The sequence below is a fragment of the Aspergillus tubingensis genome (genome assembly GCF_013340325.1).
Source record: "Aspergillus tubingensis WU-2223L DNA, scaffold_15, whole genome shotgun sequence".
In the NCBI taxonomy this organism is placed as follows: domain Eukaryota; kingdom Fungi; phylum Ascomycota; class Eurotiomycetes; order Eurotiales; family Aspergillaceae; genus Aspergillus; species Aspergillus tubingensis.
This window is the reverse complement of record NW_023336289.1, coordinates 1,517,823-1,542,188: the sequence shown is the minus strand read 5'-3', so window position 1 is coordinate 1,542,188 and position 24,366 is coordinate 1,517,823. Positions and strand designations below refer to the sequence as shown.

The following is a 24,366-nucleotide window of genomic DNA, read 5'->3' as shown; positions in this document are numbered from 1 at the left end:
GCATCGACACTCTATCTAGCATTAGCATAAACTCGCACATCATCATGTCGGACTACACATACCAACACTTCAACGTTACATTCCCGCCCGAACGTCAATATGTCGCTCACGTGGAAATCAACCGCCCCGACAAAATGAACGCCTTTATTGAAAGGTACCACCACCACCTCCCCCTTCTTCCTCCCTCTTTCTTCCGGCCAAACTAATATGTATTCCACCTCCCAAGTATGTGGTTGGAACTTTCCTCCATCTTCACCCGTCTCTCCTCGGACTCCTCTGTCCGCGCCATCGTCCTCACTGGTGCCGGCGACCGCGCATTCACCGCCGGCCTCGACGTCAAAGCCGCCTCCGAAGGCCTCCTCTCCGACACGAAGACCGCCGACGATCCCGCCCGTAAAGCTGCCCAATTGCGGCGCCACATTGACGAATTGCAGGAGTGCATCTCATCCCTCGAAAAGTGCGAGAAACCGGTGATCGTGGCGTACCACGCTATCTCCTATGGTCTCGCAGTGGACATTGGTGTGGCCGCTGATGTGCGGGTATGCTCGGCGGATGTCCGCTTTGCCGTCAAGGAAGTAGACATCGGCCTGGCGGCGGATGTCGGGACTTTGAGTCGGTTGCCCAAGGTGGTGGGCAATTTTGGGTGGGTGAAGGAGGTGGCTTTGACGGCGAGGAACTTTGACGCGGAGGAGGCTTTACGCGTAGGATTCGTAAATCGCGTGTTCAAGAACAAAGAGGAGACTGTCCGAGGTGCATTGGGTCTGGCACAGCTGATAGCAACCAAGAGTCCGGTTGCGGTGCAGGGGACCAAGGAGCTGCTGAATTATTCGAGGGATCATACCGTCCCGGAGGGTACGTACTACTCTGGTGTTCCTAGGATCGTAATATATACGGGTGCTAACTCTATGTTCTACACTCTAGGGCTGTGGCATACGGCTGTCTGGAACAGTGCCATGCTACAGACCAAAGATGTTTCCGCCGCATTACTGTCGGGTATTCAGAGGAGAAAACCCACGTTTGAGAAGCTGTAACGTAGATTACTTGGAGTCGTTATGATGATCTAGTTGGATCTAGGCTGCCTCGAGTTTGACGGGTTCAAGCAGAGGCGAGGCCAGTCAAGGCGATCTGCTGGCGGCGCAGGAATTAGAGATAATACACCTCGTGAACGTAGCATTGTCAGCATTCTGAAAAGAGCGATGCAAGTAGTAATAATGACATGATATAACGTCGATGTTAGCCAGTGGAGTCCAACATGTCAGTTCACTTGTAGTACTATTTCTATACCTTGGACATGGCAGGTGACGACTACAATGTCATCCGGAAAAGCTGCAACCGAGAAGCCAAGGCACGGATGAATAGGCTAAGCGTCCCATCGTATCACCCGTCCGCACAGACGCGTTTTATTGTGGATCCTCGTATGTAGATTCAGGTTGTATTGACTTGCTGGTCCAATCAGCTGCGTAGTCTGACTGCAAACCAGGTCCCAGCATTAAGCTGGCAGGGTGCTTATCTTCAATCTGACAGACGGTCAAAGCCTCCTCACGGCAAGTAATAGGTTCGGATTCTGATCTCATCCACCAATGTGAATCCACAACATTGTCACCGGACTCCACGTTCCACCAGTTACTCGGGGCCTTTAAGATAAAACCCCTCGACTCTGTCTCCTGCTTCTTCTAGTACCTGCCTTCCATATAGTACTCATTATCCCTCTCGACCTGATGTCCCAACTCGAGGATTCGGGTCATTCTCAAACCACCCCCGGTGGGCTCTTCAAAATCCAACGGGAAGACAAAAGCCCAGGAGACAATCGGAATTTGGCAAACAACCACGCATACACCCTATGAAACCCATTGGGAGCTCTCGTTGCTGCTAAGTTCCACCTCAGCCACCTGCAACTGCGTGCGGGATGTAGCCAATCCTTCTGCACGTTATCCGCCACGCCGTCGTATTTCCTACTAGTCCGGGTGCCTTGACATTTTGCGTTGATTAGGGCAGCGTGGTGTGTGACGAAGTCAAATCCAAAGAAAATACAATTCGTTATCGCCTAAGCATGAGTCAACAGCGAAACGGACCTTCAAATTCCACCCTTTTCGCGAGAACTCGTTACTCTCTCGAAAGCACCTGCTCTCGAAACTAGTTACCTTTCTCCAGTCATGACTACTAAAGAAGGTTCTCGACCAGATGATTACCCTCACCTCACCAGCCTTTTCAGGTCGATGAAGACCCAGTACGATGTGGTCGTTATCGGGTCTGGATATGGCGCTGGGGTCGCGGCGAGTCGAATGGCGCGAGCGGGTAAGAGCGTCGCAGTCCTTGAGTTGGGATGGGAGAGACGTCGTGCGTATACCCTCAACCTTGATCCATCGGAGCGCAGCTACTGACAGTTATGCCGCAGCGGGCTCGTTCCCGCGTTCCCTCTTCCAATGTTTTGGGGATCTCAACATCTCGGGCATTTCCCGATGGCGGTTGCCAGACAAACCCACTCGCCTGTTTCAGCTTATTCTGGGGGATGGGCAGCATGCTCTTGTCGCTCGTGGTATGCCAACCTTACACCACAAGTAAACCTTGACTGAAAAGGATCCCAATCTTGAAATTGCATATGGAGAACATCTAGCATTAACGTCTGTCAATCAATATACAGCACTAGGTGGCTGTTCACTTATCAATGCAGGCGTCTTCCTCGAAACCGACCGAGAGACTCTACAGATGAGTGTATGGCCCTCAGAGATAAGAAACGACACATTTGTACTTCGACCGTGTGAGTCTGCATTGAATTGTAAGGAGGACCATATTTCATAGTCCCTAACGTCTACAAACTAGACTACTCGCGCGCGGCAGAGATGCTACAGCCTTCACCATATCCAGAAGATCATCCACGCCTTTTGAAGCTTGAAGCCATTCAGACACAAGCTGAATGGCTAGGCAAGGCAGTAAGTTTCTACCGCACGCCACTGACAACATTCTTTCGTCGAGAGCGCAACCATGTCGGCGTCATGATGCAGGAGAATCGCGGTTCGGGAAATGAAAGTACCGGTCTAGACGATGGATCCAAAAACACCGTTGCTACCACCTACCTTACAGATGCCTGGAACTGGGGTGCTGAGATCTTTTGCGGATGCGAGGTACGGTTTATAGAGCAGGCACCTAACCAAGAAGGCTACGTGGTGTACTTTGCGTGGCATGGGAGAGGGAGGTCGGCTTTCGGTGAAGAAGTCAAGACCCAGTTGTTTTGGGTCAAAGCTGTAGGTTTTGGTAACCAGCATTTTTCTGCCTGCGCTTATAGGGTGTCATTTACCTAGAACGAGTTGTGTTTCCTTGGGGCCGGCGCTTTGGGGACAACGGAGATTTTGCTTCGCTCAAGAGACTACGGTCTGCCAATTTCACCCATGGTGGGAAGGAATATGTCAGGGAATGGGGACATGCTGGTCTTTGGTAAGCCTGGTCTATATGGATGTAGACCATGACTAAAGACAATCCTCAGGATACAACAGCGACTCCAAGGTAAACGGCATCTCAGAGGCGGCATCAGCCCCTGCAAACCGACCAGGTCCAACAGTCACCGGCGTTATCGATCGAAGAGGGTTATCCCCAGGTGATGCGCTCGCCGGTTATGTAATTGAAGACGGCTGCATACCAAAAGCGTTGAGTCCGCTAATTCAAGCCATGCTTGTGCTGCAAACCATACGTTTTCCAGCTCCATGGTCAATCTCGGAGAGCATATCTCGGTTTGGGGAAACATTTTCCAAATTCAAGTTGCTTCCATTCAAACTATATAAAGTGAGGGGCGCTATGCAACGCACGTCGACCTATCTAGTCATGTCACACGACAGTAACGAACTTACACTCACCTTGAAAGACGATCGACCGATTCTACGTGGTCCTGGAGAAGGACGGTCTGAAATTTTTTCCAGCATCCGATATGCTCTGAGCTATGTCATTAGCCGAGCAGGAGGGAAAATAGGATCTTCACTATTGCGTGGTACGATCCCCATCAGTGTTAGCTTAGCATGCTAAGGTGCTCCTAGGTCGTGACCGGGAAGAAGTCACTGTCCACCCCCTCGGGGGTGCCAACATGAGTAGCACTGGCACAGGTCGTGGAGGTGTCACTAATCATCTAGGCCAGGTATATAAAGGCCATGGAAATGCGACACATGAAGGCCTTGTATGCTGCGATGCCTCGGTTATACCAACTGCATTGGGTGGGTACAGGTTCCCAAGGCTTGCTGCAATTGCTAACAACTTAGGCGTGAATCCTATGGCTACAATAACCGCGCTTGCCGAGCGATCTATCGATTTGATTTCCAAAAAGCGACAGTTCTTCATTGATACCGACACTCCAAACGGAAGACTCGGCGTCTATTCGCAACCGATGGTATCAAGGAGGGTAGAGCATGGCTTTCAGAAGGCGGCTAAGGTGGATCAGGCACCATTATCAATTGGGTGGCAGTTCTCCGAGGTCCTCGATGGACACATATATATGCAATCGAATGATTTGGGCTCTGACGCATGCGAAACACTGGGTCGCAGTTCGTCGTGCACCATGCGCATGTTTCTTACCATCGAAATTTGTCGAAGAATAGGTGAGTCTTCAGATGCAGAGCATGGCATGGTTCTCACAATTTTAGATACTTTTGGGTTACAGTATGAAGGCATATGCACCGGAACAGTGGCTTGTCGTGGACTATCCAGAGGTCCGATGAGAGTAGTCGATGGCAGGATTCGGTTTTTCATTCCCTCAGAAAAGCAAGCAGAGTCAACGGCTTTGAGGTACTCACTTCAGCTTCTTTCACTGGAAGACATCAGTTACAAGCTCGAAGGATACAAAGAGATTGATTCAACCTCTGCAATCTCCATTCGCGGAATGTGGGAGGCGACCACTAAGGTCAATGTTCATATCACTCGAGATGACGAGATGAAAGTAGGAGCGGGTGTCCTCCGCATATCATGGCCGTCTTTCCGACGACAGATGAGAACATTCAGGACAACTTTTCCTTTCAGATTCAGACTAGTTCCAGCATTAGTCATTTTCCTGGCCTACTTCACTCTCCAGCTTGTCGTGGTATTCCTTCGACCTTTTGCGCCGGCTCGCAAGTCTCGCTGCTCCTCTCATCCTCCCCCTGGTCCAAAAGAGCAGCCCTGCAATATAACAATGCTTAGAACAACGGATGGAGTCACTGTACGCTTACAAGAGTACGAGCCGTTGCCAGACACCAACGAGGCTATCAAAGGCGAATTTCTCGGATCTCAGCCAGTCTTATTCATCCCAGGAGTTACCGGTAACGCGGCATATAGCACATTTGCGCTTCCATATCTGCGATGCAACATGGTCGATTATTTCACAGCACGTGGATGTCGATGCTACGTCCTAACTCCTCGCTGGGGCAGCAACGCCAAAACATCCGCGCAATGCACTGTTTACGACTGCCGCCTCGATATCGCAGCGGCGTTGCAACATATTTTAGCTCAGCAGAAACAGAAGCCATACATAATAGCCCACTGCCAAGGCTCCGTGGCACTCGCAATGGGTTTACTAGACGGCACCATCAAACGCACACACATACTCGGTATCACAGCCAACGCCGTATTCATGACGCAGGTCCTAGCCTACTGGAACTCATTGAAGGCCGCCACACCAGCCCTGATCCGGCTATACGAGTTCATCTCTGGCACACACTACCCAATTGGGTCGCCCGACGGCAACAAATCCATCCATAAAGTCCTTGACATTCTCCTCCGATTTTACCCCGTCGAGAACCGTCGAGACATCTGCACCTCGACACATTGCCATCGTACCACCTTCGCGTTCGGCTTGTGTTGGAATCATAACAACCTCGACGCTAACATTCACGACAACGTTGGCCAGTTCTTTGCAGATACGCATACCAAGCTCCTCGAGCATGTCACACGCATGGGAACGCATGGGGCGTGCTTGGACAATGAACTGCGTCCGCTCGTCACCGATCGGAATCTTCGTAATCTGCAGGATATTCCGATCTTGTTTATGTCGGGTACGGTCAATGAGGTGTTCAAGCCTGAGTCGACTCTACGGGATTATGAGATGCTAAGACGTCGGTTCGGAGAGCATCTCTATCGTCGGTTCTTGGCTGAGGGTTATGGTCATTTGGATCCGGTTATCGGGAAGAATGCAGCGGATGATGTTTATTGGAGGGTGTTTGAGCATGTTAAGTGGTGTGTTCAGGGTCCAGAAGATACGAAGCATTGATTGCTGTTGTTTGTGAGATAGGTAGTGCGAACTTGTATTGTTGTTGTTGTTGTTGTTGTTGTTGTGTGAAGAGCGTTATATATTTTGGATCATCCGTTAAACCATCGTGATAGTTTTACATTCCGCTTCGATGGCTCCAACTCATACTACCAATACCTAGTATAATAGTAGGCAGTGGTTTCTGTACAAGATGAGAATTAATCTTTTGGTTGAATCGAAGACTCTAATGAAGGAGGAAAAAGAAAGAGACGGGCGGGAGGGGTAACGGGAAGAAGGAAAAAAAAAAGAAATTCGCTTGCATCATCCGTGAATCGAACACGGGCCTCATCGATGGCAACGATGAATTCTACCACTAGACCAATGATGCTAGTTGTTATATTACGCCAAATAGTTATGTTATAACAAGGGGGATAATAGTGAGATATCGGCTCTTCCTTCGGACAAAACGCGAACTTAAGTTGTACAAAACAACGCGTCCAACATCCATCAACCCGGTTGTTAACTCGCGCAGTCTGCCTTCAAAGCCTCGGTGATCTTCATGGGGGGTAGGTAGATCATACTATATTTTTAAATCGCAACTAATTCTAAATGTAATTCAAGACACAATTGATAGACTGGACGATGCTTTCCGCGCACCTTCCCCTCTGCGATCTCTCTTTGTCTCAGAAGAGACACCCCCTCCATCAGGAGAAGTTGACTGCCCGCTACTGGATGCAAAACTAGACGGAGCCATTGACAGCTTACGAAATGGCGAGACTGCCTCGCTACATGAAGCAGCAATGCGCTACGCAGTCCCGGATTCACTTTTATATACCCGGTATTATCGGAAAGACCCTGAGCCAGTGGCCTGCACCTTTGGGAATCCTTAAAACCTTAGTGAGGCAGATGAACCTAGAGTTTGTCAATATATTGTTCAATGGCTTCAATCAGGGTTTCCGACTTCGCCGCATCTAGTCCGCGAAGCTGGAAATGCTCTACACAAACGAAAATGCGATTCCTTGGATCTGAACTTTAAGCCCCTTGCTCAAGTCTGGGGTCGCCGATTTCTAGAATATCATCCCCAATTGAAGGAAACTATCGACTCATATGCTGAGGATCATAAGAGAACCAAGCAACCTCAACCTGATAAAATCTCCAGCTTTATTGATCTCTTCGAGAAGACAAGAAAGCAGTATGATATCCACCCAGACGACATCTGGAATGCTGATGAAAAGGGTTTCATGCTTGAGATTCCACAAGGCCGCACCCAGAAGACCAACATTTCCAAAAAGTCACTCCAACATAAAGCCAGTAGATTCCTCGCGCTCAGCGAAGACTGGGTCTCTACGATTGAGTGTTGCAATACGGGTGGCCGGGTACTTGCTCCTTATGTCATTTTTTAAGGGGAATGCGGTCGAGTCTTCTTGAAAAAAGATGATCCCTGACAAGAAAGCACATGTGAGATGTGAAGAGAAAGGCTTCAGCAATGAGAAACATCAGTTGAAGTGGTTGAGTAGAACGTTCATACCACAAACAGCGCTTTCTCAGAAGACTCTATCTCAACGTGGTACATCATCGAATCGAGCCACGCGTTTGCTCCTGCTAGATGGACACTCTTCTCCTATCTCATTTGAGCTTTTCCTCACCTGCTGGGAAAATCATATCATACCACTTTGCATCCCTCCAAGAACCTCGCATCTCCTGCATCCACTAGATGTTGGGACGCTCTCGAAATTCACCAATATCTACACTGATGAACTACGGAATGCCTTACAGACCGGAAACTTGCGCATAAGCAAGGATGCATTCGTTCCGCTGTGGTGGGTTTCTCGGCAGGATGTCATGGACCCGGCGAACATCTTCACGGGCTGGCGAAATTCAGGAATATGGCCTGTCAGCAAGGGAATTGTCTACAAACGGGCGGGATTCGACCTTCCGGAAGCTAGACCTTTCCCAAATGTTACGCAGCTGGATGCCCCAATCACTGCAGAGGTGTTCAGTACTCTGCTGCGTCAGATGGATTCCAGCCCACCAGAAACTGCGGCTCAGCTACGCGAGTTCTTGATAAGTTGCTTTGATCAGCAACGCCGCACTGGCGAGTTATTTCAAGAGGCTTTGAGCGACCTACAACAACGTGCACCTGAGCTGCAATGACGTTGATGGTGCAGACGCAGAACGCGCCGACGATGACTCAGCTGCACGTACAGCATCCAGACGAAAGCGTCTTTGTCCAACCATCGGCCTATGACCTCATCTTCTATTATTGAGCCGATTCGATCAAGTAGTCAGCTGATACAGTCTTTCAATGCACCAGAAAATGGCGCTTTGGCATGGAGCTCATACGGCTGCATTTTCAAATGGAAGTGTTTTGCCTCAAACAGCGACAAGCATCCATCCGGCAGGATTGTCTATGGCACCTCGCAGTATCCTGGCAAGCTATGACAATACGAAAATGAAATATTGTATCCATCACTTCAAACCATCATTACCACCGAGGCAGTCTCGTCATGGCATTTGGACCACGGAACTCTTCTTTACATAATATGACAAGTTCTGCAGAGCAAAGGGAAATTATAATTCTAGCAGCCAGGACCAAAGATTAAGAATGTCTTTAATCATAGAAATGTAAAAGAAAATGGAAAAAAACATACAACAGAAGGGATTCGCTGGTGGTCACCCACCCAACTACTAACCTCCCGGCGTGTGGCTTGAGTACGGCTGAGCGGACGGGAAGCCCTATTTTCCACACCCTGTGGTCGTATGTACTAGGTTATTCATTCATTGTATTGATAGAGAGACATCAGGAGTGGTTGGTATGAGAGTCCCGCTTCCTGATAGCTCCCTATTGGCAATCACCAGTTTGGCACAATGCTGCATTGCTCGACTAATCTATGCTCCTACGTTTAGAGCACACGTAAACACATCTTTACGACAGTGTCCGGACATCACGCGGTGCTAGGATTGTCTAATCCGACTGAATTCCTTCCTTCTCTAACCTTATATAATGCATGTCCAACAAAGACTGTCGACTGGCAGTATCTATTCGTCCAACATCCTAGCGAGATCCGCGCCCCATCCACTGATCTGTACTTCCGTGTCAGCCATTATAATGGTAGTGGAAATGCTTGAGTTGAACTTACCATTGAGGGCAACATCATAGAGAAATGGTTACCGTCGGCCCGAACCACCTTGATATCGTCCAGAACCTCGTTCCAGCCAAAACATCCCTCGTCGGTACGATCATTCAGAAACCAGTCCACGGCCTTCTCGTCTTCCGGCAGAAATGCCGGGCGAGGCACTTCTTCCTGTTTTTCTGCACCCTCTTTCGCGGAGATCAGCACCACCTGCGGCATCTTCCGTCCAGGTAGCCTGCGCACCTGATATGCTCGCATCTGCTGCCGGGCCAAGAAGAAGTGATCGTTCGCCACCAATCTGCCTCGGCGGTTTGGTCGGAACTCACTGCCATTCCCTACGCGCACCTGCTCGATGGAATCCAGAAACTTGACCAGGGCGTCGGGAAAGTACCGGACGAATGTCGGACATGCAGTGTCGATCAGAAATAATTTCTCGACGTGGTTGCCGTCTTCGAGAAGTTGTCGTACCGCCTCAAAGGCTAACACGCCACCGACAGAATATCCGCCCAACAGATATGGGCCCTCAGGTTGTCGGCGCTTGATTTCGCCCACGTAGATGGCAGCGAGTTCCTCAATGGTTAGCGGCTCATCCGGATCAGGCTTACTATGCATGAAGGGACTATTGAGCGCGTAGACAGAAATGTCTTTAACGCTACCGAGCAACGGCCCCAGACCGCCAAACACGGCTCCAGAACCAAAACCGTCCGGGGCCAGGAAAAGATTCCGTTTTCCAGACGCAGAAGTCCCTCGGTGCATGAGCATGGAGGTTGCCTCGGCCGGGCATTTCCTCTCCGGTTCAGCTGTCATCCCGCAAATCACCCGAACAGTACGTGACTCACGACTGGAGCTCTCGGACCAGTCAACGTGTGCAAACCCGGCGTTCTGTAAGGCACTTCTCCAGGCCCATGGGCTTTGCAGTGCGTGTGTGCGGTCATCCTCGAACTGCCACCACCCATCGAGCAAGCCCCAAACGAGGTCATGCCAGGCCAGCTTTTGCGTTGGCTCTATCAGCGCTACGCATCCATCGTTGGGCCGCACCAACTTTCGCATATTCAATAGGCTGTTCTGCAGGTTGCGCGTCGCATAAACATAGCTGTTAGATATCACGACGTGGCAGCGTCCCAGCAGGTCCACGGGAGGATCTTCCTCGATGTCATATTGGCGGAACTCCAATCCTTCGATGTCCTGTGATGCCGCTTTGGAACGCTCCAGAAGTGTCACAGAAGAATCAGACAATGTGTAAGTTAAACGCAGGCCGCTGGCTTGAAGCTGTGGGAGGAGATGCCTGGCGGCGCTGCCGAACCCAGCGCCGATTTCGAGCACCCGAAAGGGTTCGCCGGATGTTCTAGCCTTCATGGTTGTGGAGAAAAAGTCGCTGAGCACCCGACTGGCGGCAAGGAGACCAGGGTCGTTGGCATAGAAGCTCTCAAGAAGCTTCTTGCCCTTATCATTATCGCATAGAATAGATGCGGCGTCAGCTTTCCCGGTGAGGCACTCAGCTAGTTGCGGTCCGAGTAGATCCAGTAGATCATGTGTTGATGTGTACTGAGGATAATTCGATATCAGCTCAGTGCTAAGCTCCTTGGGTGATTTATCTTGTACATGAGGCACTGGACCCCGTATAAAAGTACCACCGTGCTTCTCGACGAGGCCAGCTACTTCCAGGATCTCCCATAGCCGCGATACCTGTCTTTGGTACTTCGGTAGCGTTACTTGTAATGAAGGTAGCTTTTCTCCTTGACTGAACTTCTTGAAAGGACATCCGAGTTTCTCGAAGGCTTGGAGGATGTAGGCTGTCACGACGCTTAGTTGCCGTGGGTATACATTGTCCCAGAAGCCTGCCAGTTTGACCTCTTTTGCATGAGAATCAAAGCCGCGGCGAACTTTCTGGAAGACTGTATGGGTTAGCTCTGCATTATCCTCCGTTGGTGTCTGGTTCATGTCCTCATCTTGAGTGATTGGATGGCCGTTTGGAGTTACCCCCTTATTCACCGCAGACATGGAATCGCTTGGAAGGACAGCAGCGCCTTGCATTGACGCGCGCCCCGAAACATGCGCAATGAGGTCACATAACGATCTCACATCTGACAATGAGCCAAAGTCGGTTGACGATATAGTCAGATTCAGTGCATCATTGATATTGCTGGCTATCTCCGCAGCGATAAGCGAATCAGCGCCGAGCTCCTCAAGCTGGGAATCCATTTGAATCTCTGCCACCGGTACGTCGAGAGACTGACCAAGTATCTCGATAGCGGTCTTTTGCCAGTCGGAATGCCCATTCCCTGCAGACTCTGAGACATGTTCTGGCCCCAGAAGAACTTCATCGTCCTGTCCTCCCGTATTGGTCACGTCGCTGCCTACCCGGGCAGAGATCAATTCACATAGTGAGGCAACGTCTGTAGCTGCAGCAAAATCCTCGACAGAAATATCGATTTGAAGAGCATCATGGATACTGGCCAATATCTCTGAGCTGATTAGCGAGTCGACACCGAGCTCCTCGAGCGAGGCCCCCTTGGTCACTTCTGCGACAGGAACATCAAGGGTCTGGCTTAACGTCCCCTGTACTATTTTGAGCACATCAGGTGAACCTGTCTTGATTCCATTGGGCATGTTAGAATGCGTGTCAGGTTTTGGCTTGGTCGGCTGGCTGAACCCAGGCGCTTCCGCAACTTGCAATGGGTCAGTGTTACCGTTTACCGTTGGATTGGGATCCGCGCCTGCCAGTAACTTGGTTAAAGTGCTGGTGGAGATCCCTGAGAATTTGATATCCTTTGCAGACAAGACCAATTCCATTGTCTGTGCGTCAAAGGCCAATACTTCTAGTATTGCCTCGTTGGAGCTCTGCCGGACGATCTGCGCATATACTCTGTAATATCTGCCGTCAGGGAGCTTATTCAGAGGGCCCACAGACCCCAAGCTCGTACAGATATAAGCCTTGCTGTCATCCTCACTACCAAAGATATGCAGGCAATTGATATATGCACCTGGGACTTCGAGGAAGTTGTTCAGTACAAGAGCATCAACAACGTTGTCGTTGGGTGTTCTGGCTACGGTACCGAGTTCGTTCACCGGTATGGAGATGTCCGCTGCGCCCTCGGTGCCTTTTCCAACCAAATGCCGCAAGCCGCGGTAAGCAGCTGCGTGCTTCACCATATTACCAAACACTCTATATACCATGGCGCCGCGCAAAGCATCCGTGTCGGGATCATTATCGAGTAGGTTTATCATGCGGGTCCTCTTGTCTTTCTTTTCTTGTTCTTCCTCGGCCTTTCCACTGCTTTTATCTCTGAGTGAGATACTGCCAATAGCGTGCAAGATTGACCTTTCATTCCTGGTGGAGGTGAATTCAAAGCCCCACCTGTACTGTTGCTTGTTTGTCAGTGTCAGCTTCACGGAACGCTGCGTATCCAAACTCAAGGGGGCCTTGAAATGTATGTCGTCTACCACTATGCTGGACGTTATCTTATTGTTCAGCAATAAGGCAACAGAATGCGCAGCCAGCTCCAGATACACTGAGGCTGGACATATCGCGGTCCCGACCACGACGTGACCCTTGACGAGATCTTGATAGCGCCTACTGTGCATGTCGATAGTGAAAACCGACTCGCCCGCCTTCTGGGTGTGAGACTTGTCTTGCTTGATAAACGGACGATCAGCGGTGTCTCTCTGACAATGAGGACAAACAGCTGGATGTTCTGGCCCGTTCTTTTTAGTCTTCTTATCTCTGTCACCAGACAGACCGTGGTAATCCAGCCAGTGCCTGTGCTTTTCGAAATGATAGGGTGGCAGGGCCACAGGCCGGTAGCTCGTCCGCTGACATTGGTGGAAAAGCCAATATTGCACATTTGTCTGCCCGGTCTTCCACAGCGTGACGGTGGCATCGGCCAGTGATCGCACAAGGTCCCTCCCATTGATGCCCAGGAAGGTATGATTTCCTTGAGCTGGGGCCTGTGGCAACGCGCTCCGTGCCATCGCGACTATGGGGCCATTTACGCCGGCTTCCAGGAATGTACACGCACCCAGACGGTCGACTATGCGTGTCATCGCTTGGCCAAAATATACAGGCTGACGGGTGTTGCGGGCGACCACGTTAGGTCCAGGACCCGGCCAAGCGGTTTCGTGACAGGATTCAAATTGGCTCCTGCCCAGGGTTATTGGGTTAGTGAATGGTGCAACCAGGGACTATCTCATAAACTTACCTGGAACTCATTGAAGCCGATAGCTTAGCGCACTGATCGACGATCGTGTCCGCCATGCTGGAATGGTACGCATACATGCCTCTCAAGACCTTGAACCGGATCTTTTCGCCGCTGGCTTTCTTCTCGACTAGATATGATTCGAGGTGGTCGATATATTTAGTGGGACCAGCAATAACATAATTGTTGGGCCCATTGTAACACGCTATGTCTAGCTTTATGTCTGGGTGGATCTTGTAAAACGGCTCTAAGTGTCTTTCTGGGGTAGTGTTAGAACCGACGAGATCAGCCTCAATCGCTACCATCGACCCGGGATCATCGTCCCAGAACTCCTGGATGATAGCTGCTCGGCCTACGGGCTGTTAACCTTCCTGTAATTGAGGTCTCGGTATGAAGAGTCGGGTGAGTTTCAGCTTACTGATATAGAATTATGTTAGCGAAAGTCATGAACCGGGAAAAAAAAAAAAAAAAAGAAAAGAAAAAAAGAAAACAAAAACTGTTTTTAGCATAGGGGCTGCGGATCCGAAGACACACCGAGGAAAACGTACCCAGATACAATTTTTATGCCAGCTTCGAGCGTTATGGCGCCCGAAACCGCGAGTGCAGCCCACTCACCGAAGGAGTGACCGCAAAGAGCCTTCGGCCTTACTCCAGTTAATCCACGACATTCCACAGGAGTACTGAATCGCGAACATGCTAATGTGCCGGAGGATGAGATCAGCTCCACCTTGGATTCCTTGAAGGATAACCGGGAAAAGACTGGGGAGCCTGAGCGACTGCATCACATCTTCGCACCGGTGCAGATGTGTTCTAAATAACAGACTGCTCTCATATAGCGGTCCGACTGAAGGCACGGTATCACCGTTCTGTCCACTGAAAAGGAGCACGACGGGCTTTAGTTGTGGTGAGAGGACAATATGCTTTTCTGGGTCGGAAAGCTGGGAATGTATATCGCTCACTGCATTGAGTACAAAACTTTAGCTGTTAACCTCAAGAAGCAGTCGAGAAAAAGGGCATGTATGTATCTTACATGATGTCGCTGATGTACAGAAGAGATGCCGGAGCTGACGGTTCTGTCTCGTCGCCAAAGCAAAAGACAGGTGAGGAAACAACTCAGGAGCAGGCGATTCTTCGATAATCTTGCGACTCAATGTATTGCAGTACGCCAATAGGCTAGCACGTGAAGCGGCGGAAATAAAAACAGGCCAGGTAGAAGCGGATGGGAGCGTTGGCGATGCCGAATATTGCTGAAGAGGCGGCGGCGCAACGACAGCGCTAGCATTATTGCCCGAAGCACCGTAATTGTTGACCACGGCTAGGCGCATACTATCGCGCCATTCGCGCGGAGACGTCGGTATAGCCATTCGATCAGGCTCAAGGGCCGGAATATTTGGATTCAATGCATGTAGCTCAGCCTGCCCCGGAATCTTGCCGTGTTTCATCATGAGCAGCACCTTGATCAGAGATACCACGCCAGAAGCTCCTTCAGCATGGCTCACGTTGGCCTTGACCGCACCAATATTCAAGATTGATGGTCTATCCTTCCCACCGAATACCTCCCGAATACCCTGGATTTCGACAGGATCGCCGGCGCGCGTGCCCGTTCCGTGAGCCTCGACATAGGAGACATCTGCTGGCTTGACTCCCGCGCGTCCCAGCACATCTTTGTATAACGCCACCTGGCTCGCCAAAACAGGGTTGGTGATGCTAGTGTTGTTGATGTTTTGGTTGTTACCGGTGGCTAGTAGCACACCTTGGATGTTGTCCCCATCTTGTAAGGCCCGTGCCAAATGCTTCAATATGACAACGCCAACGCCCTCCCCACGACAATACCCATCAGCCCGCGAGTCGAACGCTTTGCAGGTCCCGGTTTCGTTGGTGAACCCGCTGGCACGCAGTGCGTCAGAGCTTTCCATGTTCAAAAGTAGATGAACACCACCCGCGACGGCCTGCGTGCACTCACCAACCTGAATAGCACGGCAGGCTTGGTGAATGGCAACCATAGCCGACGAGCAAGCTGTATCAATAGTGTGTGAAGGGCCCGTCCAGCCAAAGTAATGGCTCAATCGGCCAGCCACGAATGATCGCATCATGCCCAGTCCTGTGTAAGGTGAGTGGGGATTGCTCGCCAAATGTAAGATGTGGTCAGGAGCGCTCATTCCGATAAAGCAGCCAGTTGTGTGGCTATCTGGGTCGTGAATTTCTCCCTGTTGTTGGCCCGGTCCAAAATAACCCGCCGATTCGAGTGCGTGGTACGCAGTTTCAAGGAGCACTCGCTGGTGCGGGTCTGAAGCAGCCGCTTCCCGCTTGGATCTCTGGAAGAACTGATGATCGAATGAGTCGATATCAGACATAAAGCTCCCCCACATCTTGCCATCGCGGACCACACCGGGGAACCGCTTCTCGTCTACCTCGCGCACTATACTCTTGCCCTCCAGGATGGCCTGCCAGAGATCATTCTCCGTATTCCCAGCAGCTGTACGACAAGCCATGCCTATCACCGCAATGGCATGCTCAGGGAGGTCCTTGTAGTCCATAGTGGTGGGTTGATATGCTTGTTTCCGAGGTGTAACGTATTTGAGCATAGGATGTCGTACGGGCTCATCAGCATCGAGTTCCAAAACGCGCACCACCACTGCGTGGTCAGTCTTAAGGCTGGCTATGTGGTCCCACGCCGCAAATGCCTCGTCCGGACTAATGTCTGCAACTCCCCTCGATATAGAGGCCTTGTTGAGCCTTCGCATTGCTGACTTGCTCTGATCCCAGACGCCTGTCCCCTGCCAGCCAGCCCATAAAATAGCCATGCTATTATCGCCCTGGCGTCTTCGGTGCGCCGCCAGCGCGTCCAGGAAGGCATTGGAGGGCGCATATGCCAACTTCCTGGAAATCCGACAAGCTGTCCAACTGAAGAAGTGAATACAAAGAAATCCAGAGTCCCGGGAGGGAAGAGTGCGTCGAGATTCAAGCTGCCGATCACCTTCGGCGCTAAGTTATCGGCAATATCAGTAGGGGTGCATCGCGTTAGCGTATGGTAGCCCGCGGTACCGGCTGCGTGAATGACTCCCTTTATCGGTGGAATATCCAAGTCGTTGATGGTTTGGCTTAGTGTCACATCAGCGTTGGGCTTGCTGATATCAATAGCCAGCACATGTACCGAAACGCCCACGGCCTTGAGCTTGGCAATACGCGAGATTAGATCCGCGCTATTTGCTTCAACTGCCTTGCTGTCACTGCTTGGTGGAAGGCCACGGCGGGACACAAGTACTATGTTCCGGGCGCCTCGCTGCGCCAGCCAAGCTGCTGTCGCCAGGCCTATACCTCCGGTGCCTCCCGTGATCAGGTAGGAGCTGTTTGCGTGCAGCTGAAGTCCCTTCTTATCACTCAGCTCATCTGTAAATGGTTGAAGATAAGCAACCTGTGCTTCGCCTTCGCAGATTCTGACAACATCGAAGCCCTGTGCGTACTTCACTGCGGAAAACGGAAAGAGCCCGCGGTCGTCCTCGAACAGGCCGCCATAATTTTCTGGAATTTCAGTCTTCAACACCCGCGACAGGCCATGCAGTGGAGCGTATACGAGGTCGCCTATGCCCCACTCTTTTGGAACGATAGAGAATAGCTTGACTGTCTTGCTCTTAGCGGAAATACTGCGATGGTAGAGCTGTTGTGCAACGTTGATCAAGCTGGTGCAAGCCTGAGTTGCGGCCGCATATATCTCCTCCTTACTCTTAGCCGTAGGTGGGATGTAAACGACGATAGTCCCGGGGGTTATCAAGGGGTTAATTTTCATTGCATCATCGGTAACGACAGTGGTGATACCCTCGTTAGCAAGCTGCATCTGGTACGCAAATAGGTTTTCACTCTCCTTATCCGTAACTACGAACACCACATTTTCAATGCTCAACGGCTCTTCGGACAGTGCGGCGGGCGACCATGTAAGCCTGTGAATCAACTCGTTATTGGCCATGGTTGGTTATTCTATCAACAGGGTTGCTTTCGAGCGAAAGAAAAATTAAGTATGTTCAGAACAATCCAGAAAGTTAGGTACTATATATCATCAAGGAATGAATCAGATTGGAAAGTCTATGTATGTACCGACACGGCATAGGGAATGTTCGATGAAAATGATAATGGAATTGCACTCGAGTATTTATATCAGTACTGATGCCCGCTCCCCTAAAAAAACTTACACATAAGATGCGGTTGCGGTATAGCTTCCGGCCTGAAAAATACACCACACGGTCAAGATTAACATACCAAAAGTGCGAGCCGTTTACGTTCGCTTCTGCTGAAGATAAGCATCGTCGATACTTCTACTCTGACGTGATTCTTAGTTAGTACCAGCCATACTGCGGGGAGACTGGAATGGAAGCTCTTTGAGTTTGGCTATAAAGCCAATTATTTTGGATGGTCCTGTATGTTCTCCTTTTGGCCAACTGCTCACGGCAAACCTATGAGGTGCCGAAGAGTGCCAGGTACAATCTATTTTCAGCTGTACCATTTTATATAGACTTTCAGATCGACGTACTTAATGGGAAAGGCTTCAGCATATAAGTCATAACTCAGCTATGTCACTGGTACACAAAGATATCAACTGCGATAGGGCCGACTTGCTTCGTTGGTTGCACAGCAGAAAGGCTGCCGGCATTTAATGTCCTTGTGACACTCCTGGAAGCCTTAAGGGCTGGTAGATCCAATCGAAAGTCGAATATCGCCACGGATGATGTGAGAAAGAAGGGATTCAAATTCCTGGGAAATGTTTGTGTAAGAATCCCTTACCTTGTGTTGCCAACCCTGAAGCCCTAAGGCTAAGATCCGTGAAAATTGATACGTGTGACTGGAGGAATATCCGGAGGCCAACGGCCCGAGTTGGATGCTGTGAACCTGAAAGGCTCAAGTTACAAGTCAACATACGGCTTTCAAGATACGTACTAGACCATCTGACTGTGTTTTCGATGGACATAAGATTGTAGGTTTCAGCTGCTACCAGTTTATCCCAGTCTTCGTTACTGTAGCGCCTTGCACTCCTCACGCCTCTATTACAGTATAGCTCTCATCATGAATTGATAAATTGGTATATTTCATCATTGTGGTCACACAGCACATGTTCATTCCCAGGTCGTGTAACTTGGGTATATTTTCCACCATAGCCCCTTGCTTTGACTTTCTTCAGAACAGTAAAGTAAGCCCGCGAACAAGATCCCTGCCGGGATGGATAGATATGATTTTTCCAGTGGCCAGTCAGCTATCGGTATCCCAGTTTCCAATGATGACGTTCGTTAGTTGAGGGATTAAATAGGAGGTGGATCTTCACTAGGCCCCCGAATCCATAGCCCTTTCAAAACCGGAAATTAATGAAGTACTTACCGGCGTATCCCACAATGAGCATGAAGTGCTAGATGTAAGTGGTTCCAGATAGGGTTGCACTATCTAGCCAGTTATGATAAGCACGGGTAAGATCAGACCACCTTCCCAATTCACTGGCATACGCCTCCATCGCGTACATATAGAGGGCCCGGTCTATAATTCATACATTTGCACTTGTCTAAATAGTACAAGGTGATGGTTCTGCATGCGTTTTCTCCACAAGCTTATAACCGCAGATCCAGGTGGATGTAGTGAGGATGTGCTTGGACTGATGGGGATGGAAGACTCCGGACGAAACGCCATCTTGAATGACGTAATACTCACTGTTTAACTAGTAGTCAGTCTATCAAACTATTCACATAAGCCGAGGTCGACTTTTAGCAGCTGTGATGATGATGCTGACGTATGACGTTTGCTGAAAGATCACCTGCCATGAGTTCCGGCTGGAGTAAACTGAGACTTGAGACCAAGGACAGGGAGGGTTGATGTGTCAATAGTAGTGCCACAAGAGCAGGCCGGAAATAAATAGTGGTGTGTAGATCCTACTCTGGAGATCGATAGTTACTTAGTAGCGTCTATTGTGTCCTAAATGTATAGGGTGAGTTCGGGGAACAGTGCGGGATAAGCCGGCCGGCGGAAAAGGGTTCCGAGCAGCAGTCACGAGTTTGCGGTTTCGGCCCCGCTGCCTGAGGCTGCTCGGCAAACAGGCCAAACAATCCCCGAATTCCCCCCAACATCTTCAGCTTCACAACTTCTTCCTCAGCTCTTCTCTCGCTGCTGCCTCTTCATCCTTTCATCCCCGTCCTTCTTCATCATTCCCCCCTTGCTCATTCTCATGCACTTTGGTCCACTCCCCTAACCTTGGCCTCCGACTGTCTCCCCAGTCGATCTGCCGTCCACACCGCATCGATTCCCCCGCTCCTGTCCGCCTCCGAATGACCATGTGCAGACAATGAGTTTCTTTGCCCAATTCACCAACCTACCCGCGATCGCCACCGGAAAGGCCCTTCTTTTGCTTGACTTCCAGAATGATTTTGTACGACCGAATGGCGCGTTGCACGTCTCCAACACCGCCGATTTTCTCGATCTCTTGCCTCAGCTTGCGACCGCCTTTCGGCGCAATGGTGAGGTGGTGTGGGTGCGTTCTCATTACCAAGAAAGACAGCCCTTGATCAGCCCGACAGACGCACAGGACCTCATCGTGCTCGGTCGCATGGACCGAGAGACCAGAACGCAGACTCCTGACGAAGATGCATTCGATCCCTCCGCCGCCGATCGTGCCGGACCCGTTGATGAAGAAGCCTTCCTCTCTACCGACTCTCCACGATGCTGTATTCCCCAATCAACTGGCACACAATTTCCGGCCCCAATCCTGGCTGCCATTGACAATGAGGCGGATATGTTAGTCGACAAGTTTGAATACTCCGCCCTGCAGGATCAAGGCCTAATTCTGTACTTCCGCACGAGATTTATCACCCAATTATATCTCTGTGGGTCGCTGTCCAACACCTCTGTCTACGCCACAGCCCTTGATGCCGTGCGTCATGGTTTCACTGTAACACTCATCGAAGACTGTCTCGGGTTCCGCAGTTTTACGCGCCATGAGGAGGCGATGCGCCGTATGGCTGACATCTTCGGAGCCAATGGTATTACAACTCAGGAATTATTTCAAGAGCTGGACTGGGAGGAGACAGACGAGATTGCGCGCAAAGGAAGCCCGCGCCCGTTGCAGTCAGTTACTCCCGCCGGTATCGAAAATGTTTTGGATGAACTAGAGGTGAGACCGAGCGCCTCCCCCACGACGAAGGAGGAGAGCCCGGAATCAGGATCAAGCGGCGGCCGACGCCGCAGGATTGATGATATTTTGGCGGAGTTCACCGATAACGAGGATGGAGACCTGAAAGAGCTAGCTTCCTTGACTCGTTCACGTGCTCGATATGGGGATTCAGCTCGTGGAGCGACGCCCGGTGGGTCGGGGGAGAAGAAGGTTCGCGCTCGAGTACGACGTTCAAAACGGCCAGATGCAAAGACAGAATCTGCGTCTCGGTCGGACAAGCGACGCAGCGGCAAGTCCAAGAAAACCGACATATACCGACCGGGCGACGTGATCGGAGAGGGAGATTCCCGTATCATCTATGATCTTGATTTACCATCCGAGGCCTTCGAGAAGATCCGCGAGGAGGTGTCATGGCAGAAGATGTATCATCTGTCAGGCCAGGTGCCCCGTTTAGTAGCGGTGCAAGGCAAAGCATTAGAGGACGGATCGATACCTATCTATCGCCATCCGGCTGATGAGTCGCCACCACTGCAACCCTTCACGGCCACAGTGAACAAGGTCCGCGCGATTGTGGAGCGCATTCTTGGGCACCCGTTGAACCATGCGCTCATTCAGCTCTACCGGGATGGGCAAGACCGAATCTCCGAGCATTCCGACAAGACCCTTGATATCGTCCGAGGTTCCTCAATCTGCAATGTTAGTCTCGGTGCTCAGCGAGTCATGATTCTCCGTACCAAGGGTGCCGCAGAAGGTGGAGAGTCGGGCCGACAGACACAACGTATTCCCATGCCCCACGAATCCCTGTTTATCCTTGGAGATGAAACAAACCGGCGGTGGCTTCACGGTATCCGACCGGACAAGCGGCCGGAAGCGGAGAAGTCGATGGAAGAGCGCGCATACGAGGGGCAGCGCATTTCCCTGACCTTCCGTCACATTGGCACGTTCCTTAACCCAGCCGGCGACACCATTTGGGGCCAGGGCGCAGTGTCAAAGTCGCAGGAGCAGGCACAGCCAGTAATTCATGGAGATGCAAGCGAGACGGAGCGCATCACCCGGGCATTCGGAGAAGAGAACCACGCGACAGAGTTCGATTGGGAGCAGGTGTATGGAAGCGGTTTCGACGTGGTCAATTTTGTCACGGCGGGTACAACCAAGCTCATCCTTGGGCCGGATGCCGTGGCTAATCTGCGGGTGCGGTTGTGCCTGAGCGAGAATGGAATCCGCTACGAAACCGAATCAATGTCTGCGCGCACCCCAGAAAACGACGTGCGGCCACTTTATGTTGCCGCTGACGGAACCCAGATAGCTGGTGACGTCACCATCTTGACCCACTTTGCGCAGCACGCCGCAGAGCTCGTGCGACCAGAGCTTGATGCCCTACGCGGGGGAAGTCATCTGGCAGCTATCGACGATCTTCTGGCCGGTTGGCGCGACTCACAACGCCAGGGATCTGGCGAGTTCGATTTGACGCGGTGGGAACAGGCCCTGACCGGGCAGACCTACCTGGACGGCGCTGGGTTCAGCATTGATGACTGCGCGCTGTGGCCCGTTCTGAGGGAAATTGCGCGGTCGACAACACTACTCTCGGACAAGCGCTACCCAAACCTAGGCCAGTACTATCAGCGGGTGGAGAAGCGCGGGCTGGTCAAGGCGGCGTTGGAGGAGATGGACTAAGTATGGGCAGCGGATGGTGGCCTTATGAGACATGACTAATGAGCTGCTTTTCTTTTGCACGATACCATCTACAAGTATAATTAATCATATGTCGGCAGGGGAACGGGATCCTCTGCAGATTCCGGTGGGCACTTGTTCGATACCTATTACATAGCGCAGTTTAGTGAATATCGTGTTGATGTAAATAATACAAATATGGGTAATTCTACACTAGCGATCTAAACTGCGGAGAGACCAACTCAAGAGCCGGGGTAATAAGTGTGCTGCTTTAGACCATCGAGCTGGCTCATGGTATCTCCCAGTAACCGTCTCACAAGCCTTTGACGGTGTGTGAGAGGGACAGCAAGAGGAAGAACCTTCAGACAGGCTGTGGTTGCTCTAAGTATCACAATCAAGAAGAAAAAGGTATTCTCATCAGTTCCTTCATAAAGTCCCAGCAACGGGAGAATAAATCTAGGATAAGCCATGACTAGTCCTACCGGTCATTCAAGACTCTGCTGTCTCTGTGTATCAACGTCATTTGATTCTGCAAACACTCCGTCCAAGAGTATCTCCGGAACAATAACTAATCGCTGGGAGAGGTTCCCATGGGCATGAAAATGGTAGACCGACGAGCGATTCTCCAACATGACCATTTCGATTGGGGGAAACGGGCCTTTGCAATGTTCCTCATGGATTCCACATAGGCAGAATACTTGAGTGAAGGCATCCGTATTAGCAAGTGCCAAGGCTGCTTTGACAGCTATGAAGAGTGACTGATATGGGCTGTCGATGTAGTCGCGATCGGCCTCTGGGTGAGTAAAGTCGAATCTGATGCCATATACCTTCATCTGCGTCGCTATGTCAGCTTGTGGTGATGGGGTAGAGTTCAATATGGGGCAGGACAATGGTGAGGAGTAGAATACCAGCGGTGTCTCATGACGAAGAGTGGTCTGTATGCCTTTGGAGTAAAGGGTTTGGTCTATCAAGTTATCGATGTTATTTCCTGATAGGGGGTCGTTGTAGTTGATGTCGGTTGACATTCTGGGTGGGGATCGAAGAGGGGAGAGATGGGATGGTAGGGGGTATAGGCCATCAGACATACCAGAGCTTCACAGGGTGCTCGTGTAGGGAACAGTGGTATTCAGGTCCGATTTTTCCATATATGGAAATGAAGAAGGAGCACACTCTCTTCTGAGATAGGATGTGGAAGGTGCCATACTCCATGATATTGGTAGGCTGCGTGATCTGATGTGCCTCGACAGCGACTGTTGGCAGCCTTCTGCATACTACAGGTAGTGAGGATTTTGATCTGATACGGGATATTTGTATGGCTGTCTTTGTTGTTGAGGATATCTCTGCTTCTGGTGAGATCTCTCCATTGCATAGCAATCCTAGTAGTGCCTGACAATTCAGGCCTCGATTCATGACTAAGCGGAACACGGCAGTACATTTACATTCAAATAGTTACTTGAGCTAACCACTTTGGGTTAGACCACGGATGCTGGATCATCCGACTAGTACCCCGACCTGTTTATACTTCATGTTCTTTGCACAAAAGTCGAGTTTTGAATTGACAGACGACCGTTTCCCGTCCATCCCCACTACACCAATCATTATCACCACCACCGACTCCCAACTGCCTGGAATCGGTCAGTTAGTTAAATGTTAGTTGTGCTATGTCCTATGAGTCAGCGGGCTTCGGGCTTTGCAGAAGCACAGAGACCCCCACAGAGACTATCCAGCATTCGCGGCCCGGACCCGTTCTGAACCTTGAGCTTCAAGCTACGTACCCTATAGGTACCAGAGCCAGCTCCTTCTCATGCGTTTTCCCTCCTCAGTCGTGCCGAAATTTGACATCTTGACTCGCAATCAGCTTACAGAATGGCCGACCGTCTGGAGTCGCTCCTTTCACGCCCGATTATAATTCAGAACAGTCGCGGAGACTCCAGTTGACCTTGGCGATGAGAGGCCACACCAGCTCGAGAATAATACTCTGCATGTACACATTTCCCAAATTGCCGGCCGATCATTGCGCCA

General features: G+C 50.7%; 6 protein-coding genes and 2 non-coding genes across 8 annotated transcripts; 4 read left to right on the top strand and 4 right to left on the bottom strand.

The window, feature by feature from the left end:
* Positions 1–44: 44 nt before the first annotated feature.
* AtWU_11341 (enoyl-CoA hydratase/isomerase family protein) lies at positions 45–1,031 on the top strand (the record flags this gene model as incomplete). The annotated part of the gene is made up of 3 exons (XM_035506441.1): positions 45–154; positions 227–852; positions 922–1,031. The coding sequence occupies 3 exons, from the start codon at positions 45–47 to the stop codon at positions 1,029–1,031; spliced, it is 846 nt and encodes a 281-aa protein (XP_035362334.1).
* A 1,122-nt stretch (positions 1,032–2,153) lies between these two features.
* On the top strand, positions 2,154–6,223 carry AtWU_11340 (FAD/NAD(P)-binding domain-containing protein; the record flags this gene model as incomplete). Its single annotated transcript, XM_035506440.1, has 9 exons — positions 2,154–2,337; positions 2,396–2,536; positions 2,672–2,758; positions 2,821–3,242; positions 3,300–3,432; positions 3,482–3,979; positions 4,026–4,199; positions 4,245–4,580; positions 4,626–6,223. The coding sequence occupies 9 exons, from the start codon at positions 2,154–2,156 to the stop codon at positions 6,221–6,223; spliced, it is 3,573 nt and encodes a 1,190-aa protein (XP_035362333.1).
* A 296-nt stretch (positions 6,224–6,519) lies between these two features.
* Positions 6,520–6,590, bottom strand: AtWU_t269. Its single transcript has one exon. It is a non-coding gene; the product is annotated as a tRNA-Gly (tRNA).
* Positions 6,591–6,761: 171 nt separating this feature from the next.
* Positions 6,762–8,356, top strand: AtWU_11339 (hepatocellular carcinoma down-regulated mitochondrial carrier protein; the record flags this gene model as incomplete). The annotated part of the gene is made up of 4 exons (XM_035506439.1): positions 6,762–6,768; positions 6,824–7,040; positions 7,101–7,578; positions 7,751–8,356. 4 exons carry the CDS (start codon positions 6,762–6,764, stop codon positions 8,354–8,356), a joined length of 1,308 nt encoding a protein of 435 aa, XP_035362332.1.
* A 490-nt stretch (positions 8,357–8,846) lies between these two features.
* AtWU_r67 lies at positions 8,847–8,962 on the bottom strand. Its single transcript, XR_004775251.1, has one exon. It is a non-coding gene; the product is annotated as a 5S ribosomal RNA (ribosomal RNA).
* Positions 8,963–9,241: 279 nt separating this feature from the next.
* Positions 9,242–17,496, bottom strand: AtWU_11338 (polyketide synthase; the record flags this gene model as incomplete). Its single annotated transcript, XM_035506438.1, has 6 exons — positions 9,242–9,286; positions 9,343–13,477; positions 13,536–13,884; positions 14,182–14,490; positions 14,563–16,408; positions 16,453–17,496. 6 exons carry the CDS (start codon positions 17,494–17,496, stop codon positions 9,242–9,244), a joined length of 7,728 nt encoding a protein of 2,575 aa, XP_035362331.1.
* Positions 17,497–19,848: 2,352 nt separating this feature from the next.
* Positions 19,849–22,347, top strand: AtWU_11337 (isochorismatase family protein family; the record flags this gene model as incomplete). Its single annotated transcript, XM_035506437.1, has 1 exon — positions 19,849–22,347. One exon carries the CDS (start codon positions 19,849–19,851, stop codon positions 22,345–22,347), a length of 2,499 nt encoding a protein of 832 aa, XP_035362330.1.
* A 482-nt stretch (positions 22,348–22,829) lies between these two features.
* On the bottom strand, positions 22,830–23,369 carry AtWU_11336 (uncharacterized protein; the record flags this gene model as incomplete). The annotated part of the gene is made up of 1 exon (XM_035506436.1): positions 22,830–23,369. The coding sequence occupies one exon, from the start codon at positions 23,367–23,369 to the stop codon at positions 22,830–22,832; it is 540 nt and encodes a 179-aa protein (XP_035362329.1).
* Between the last annotated feature and the right edge of the window lie 997 nt (positions 23,370–24,366).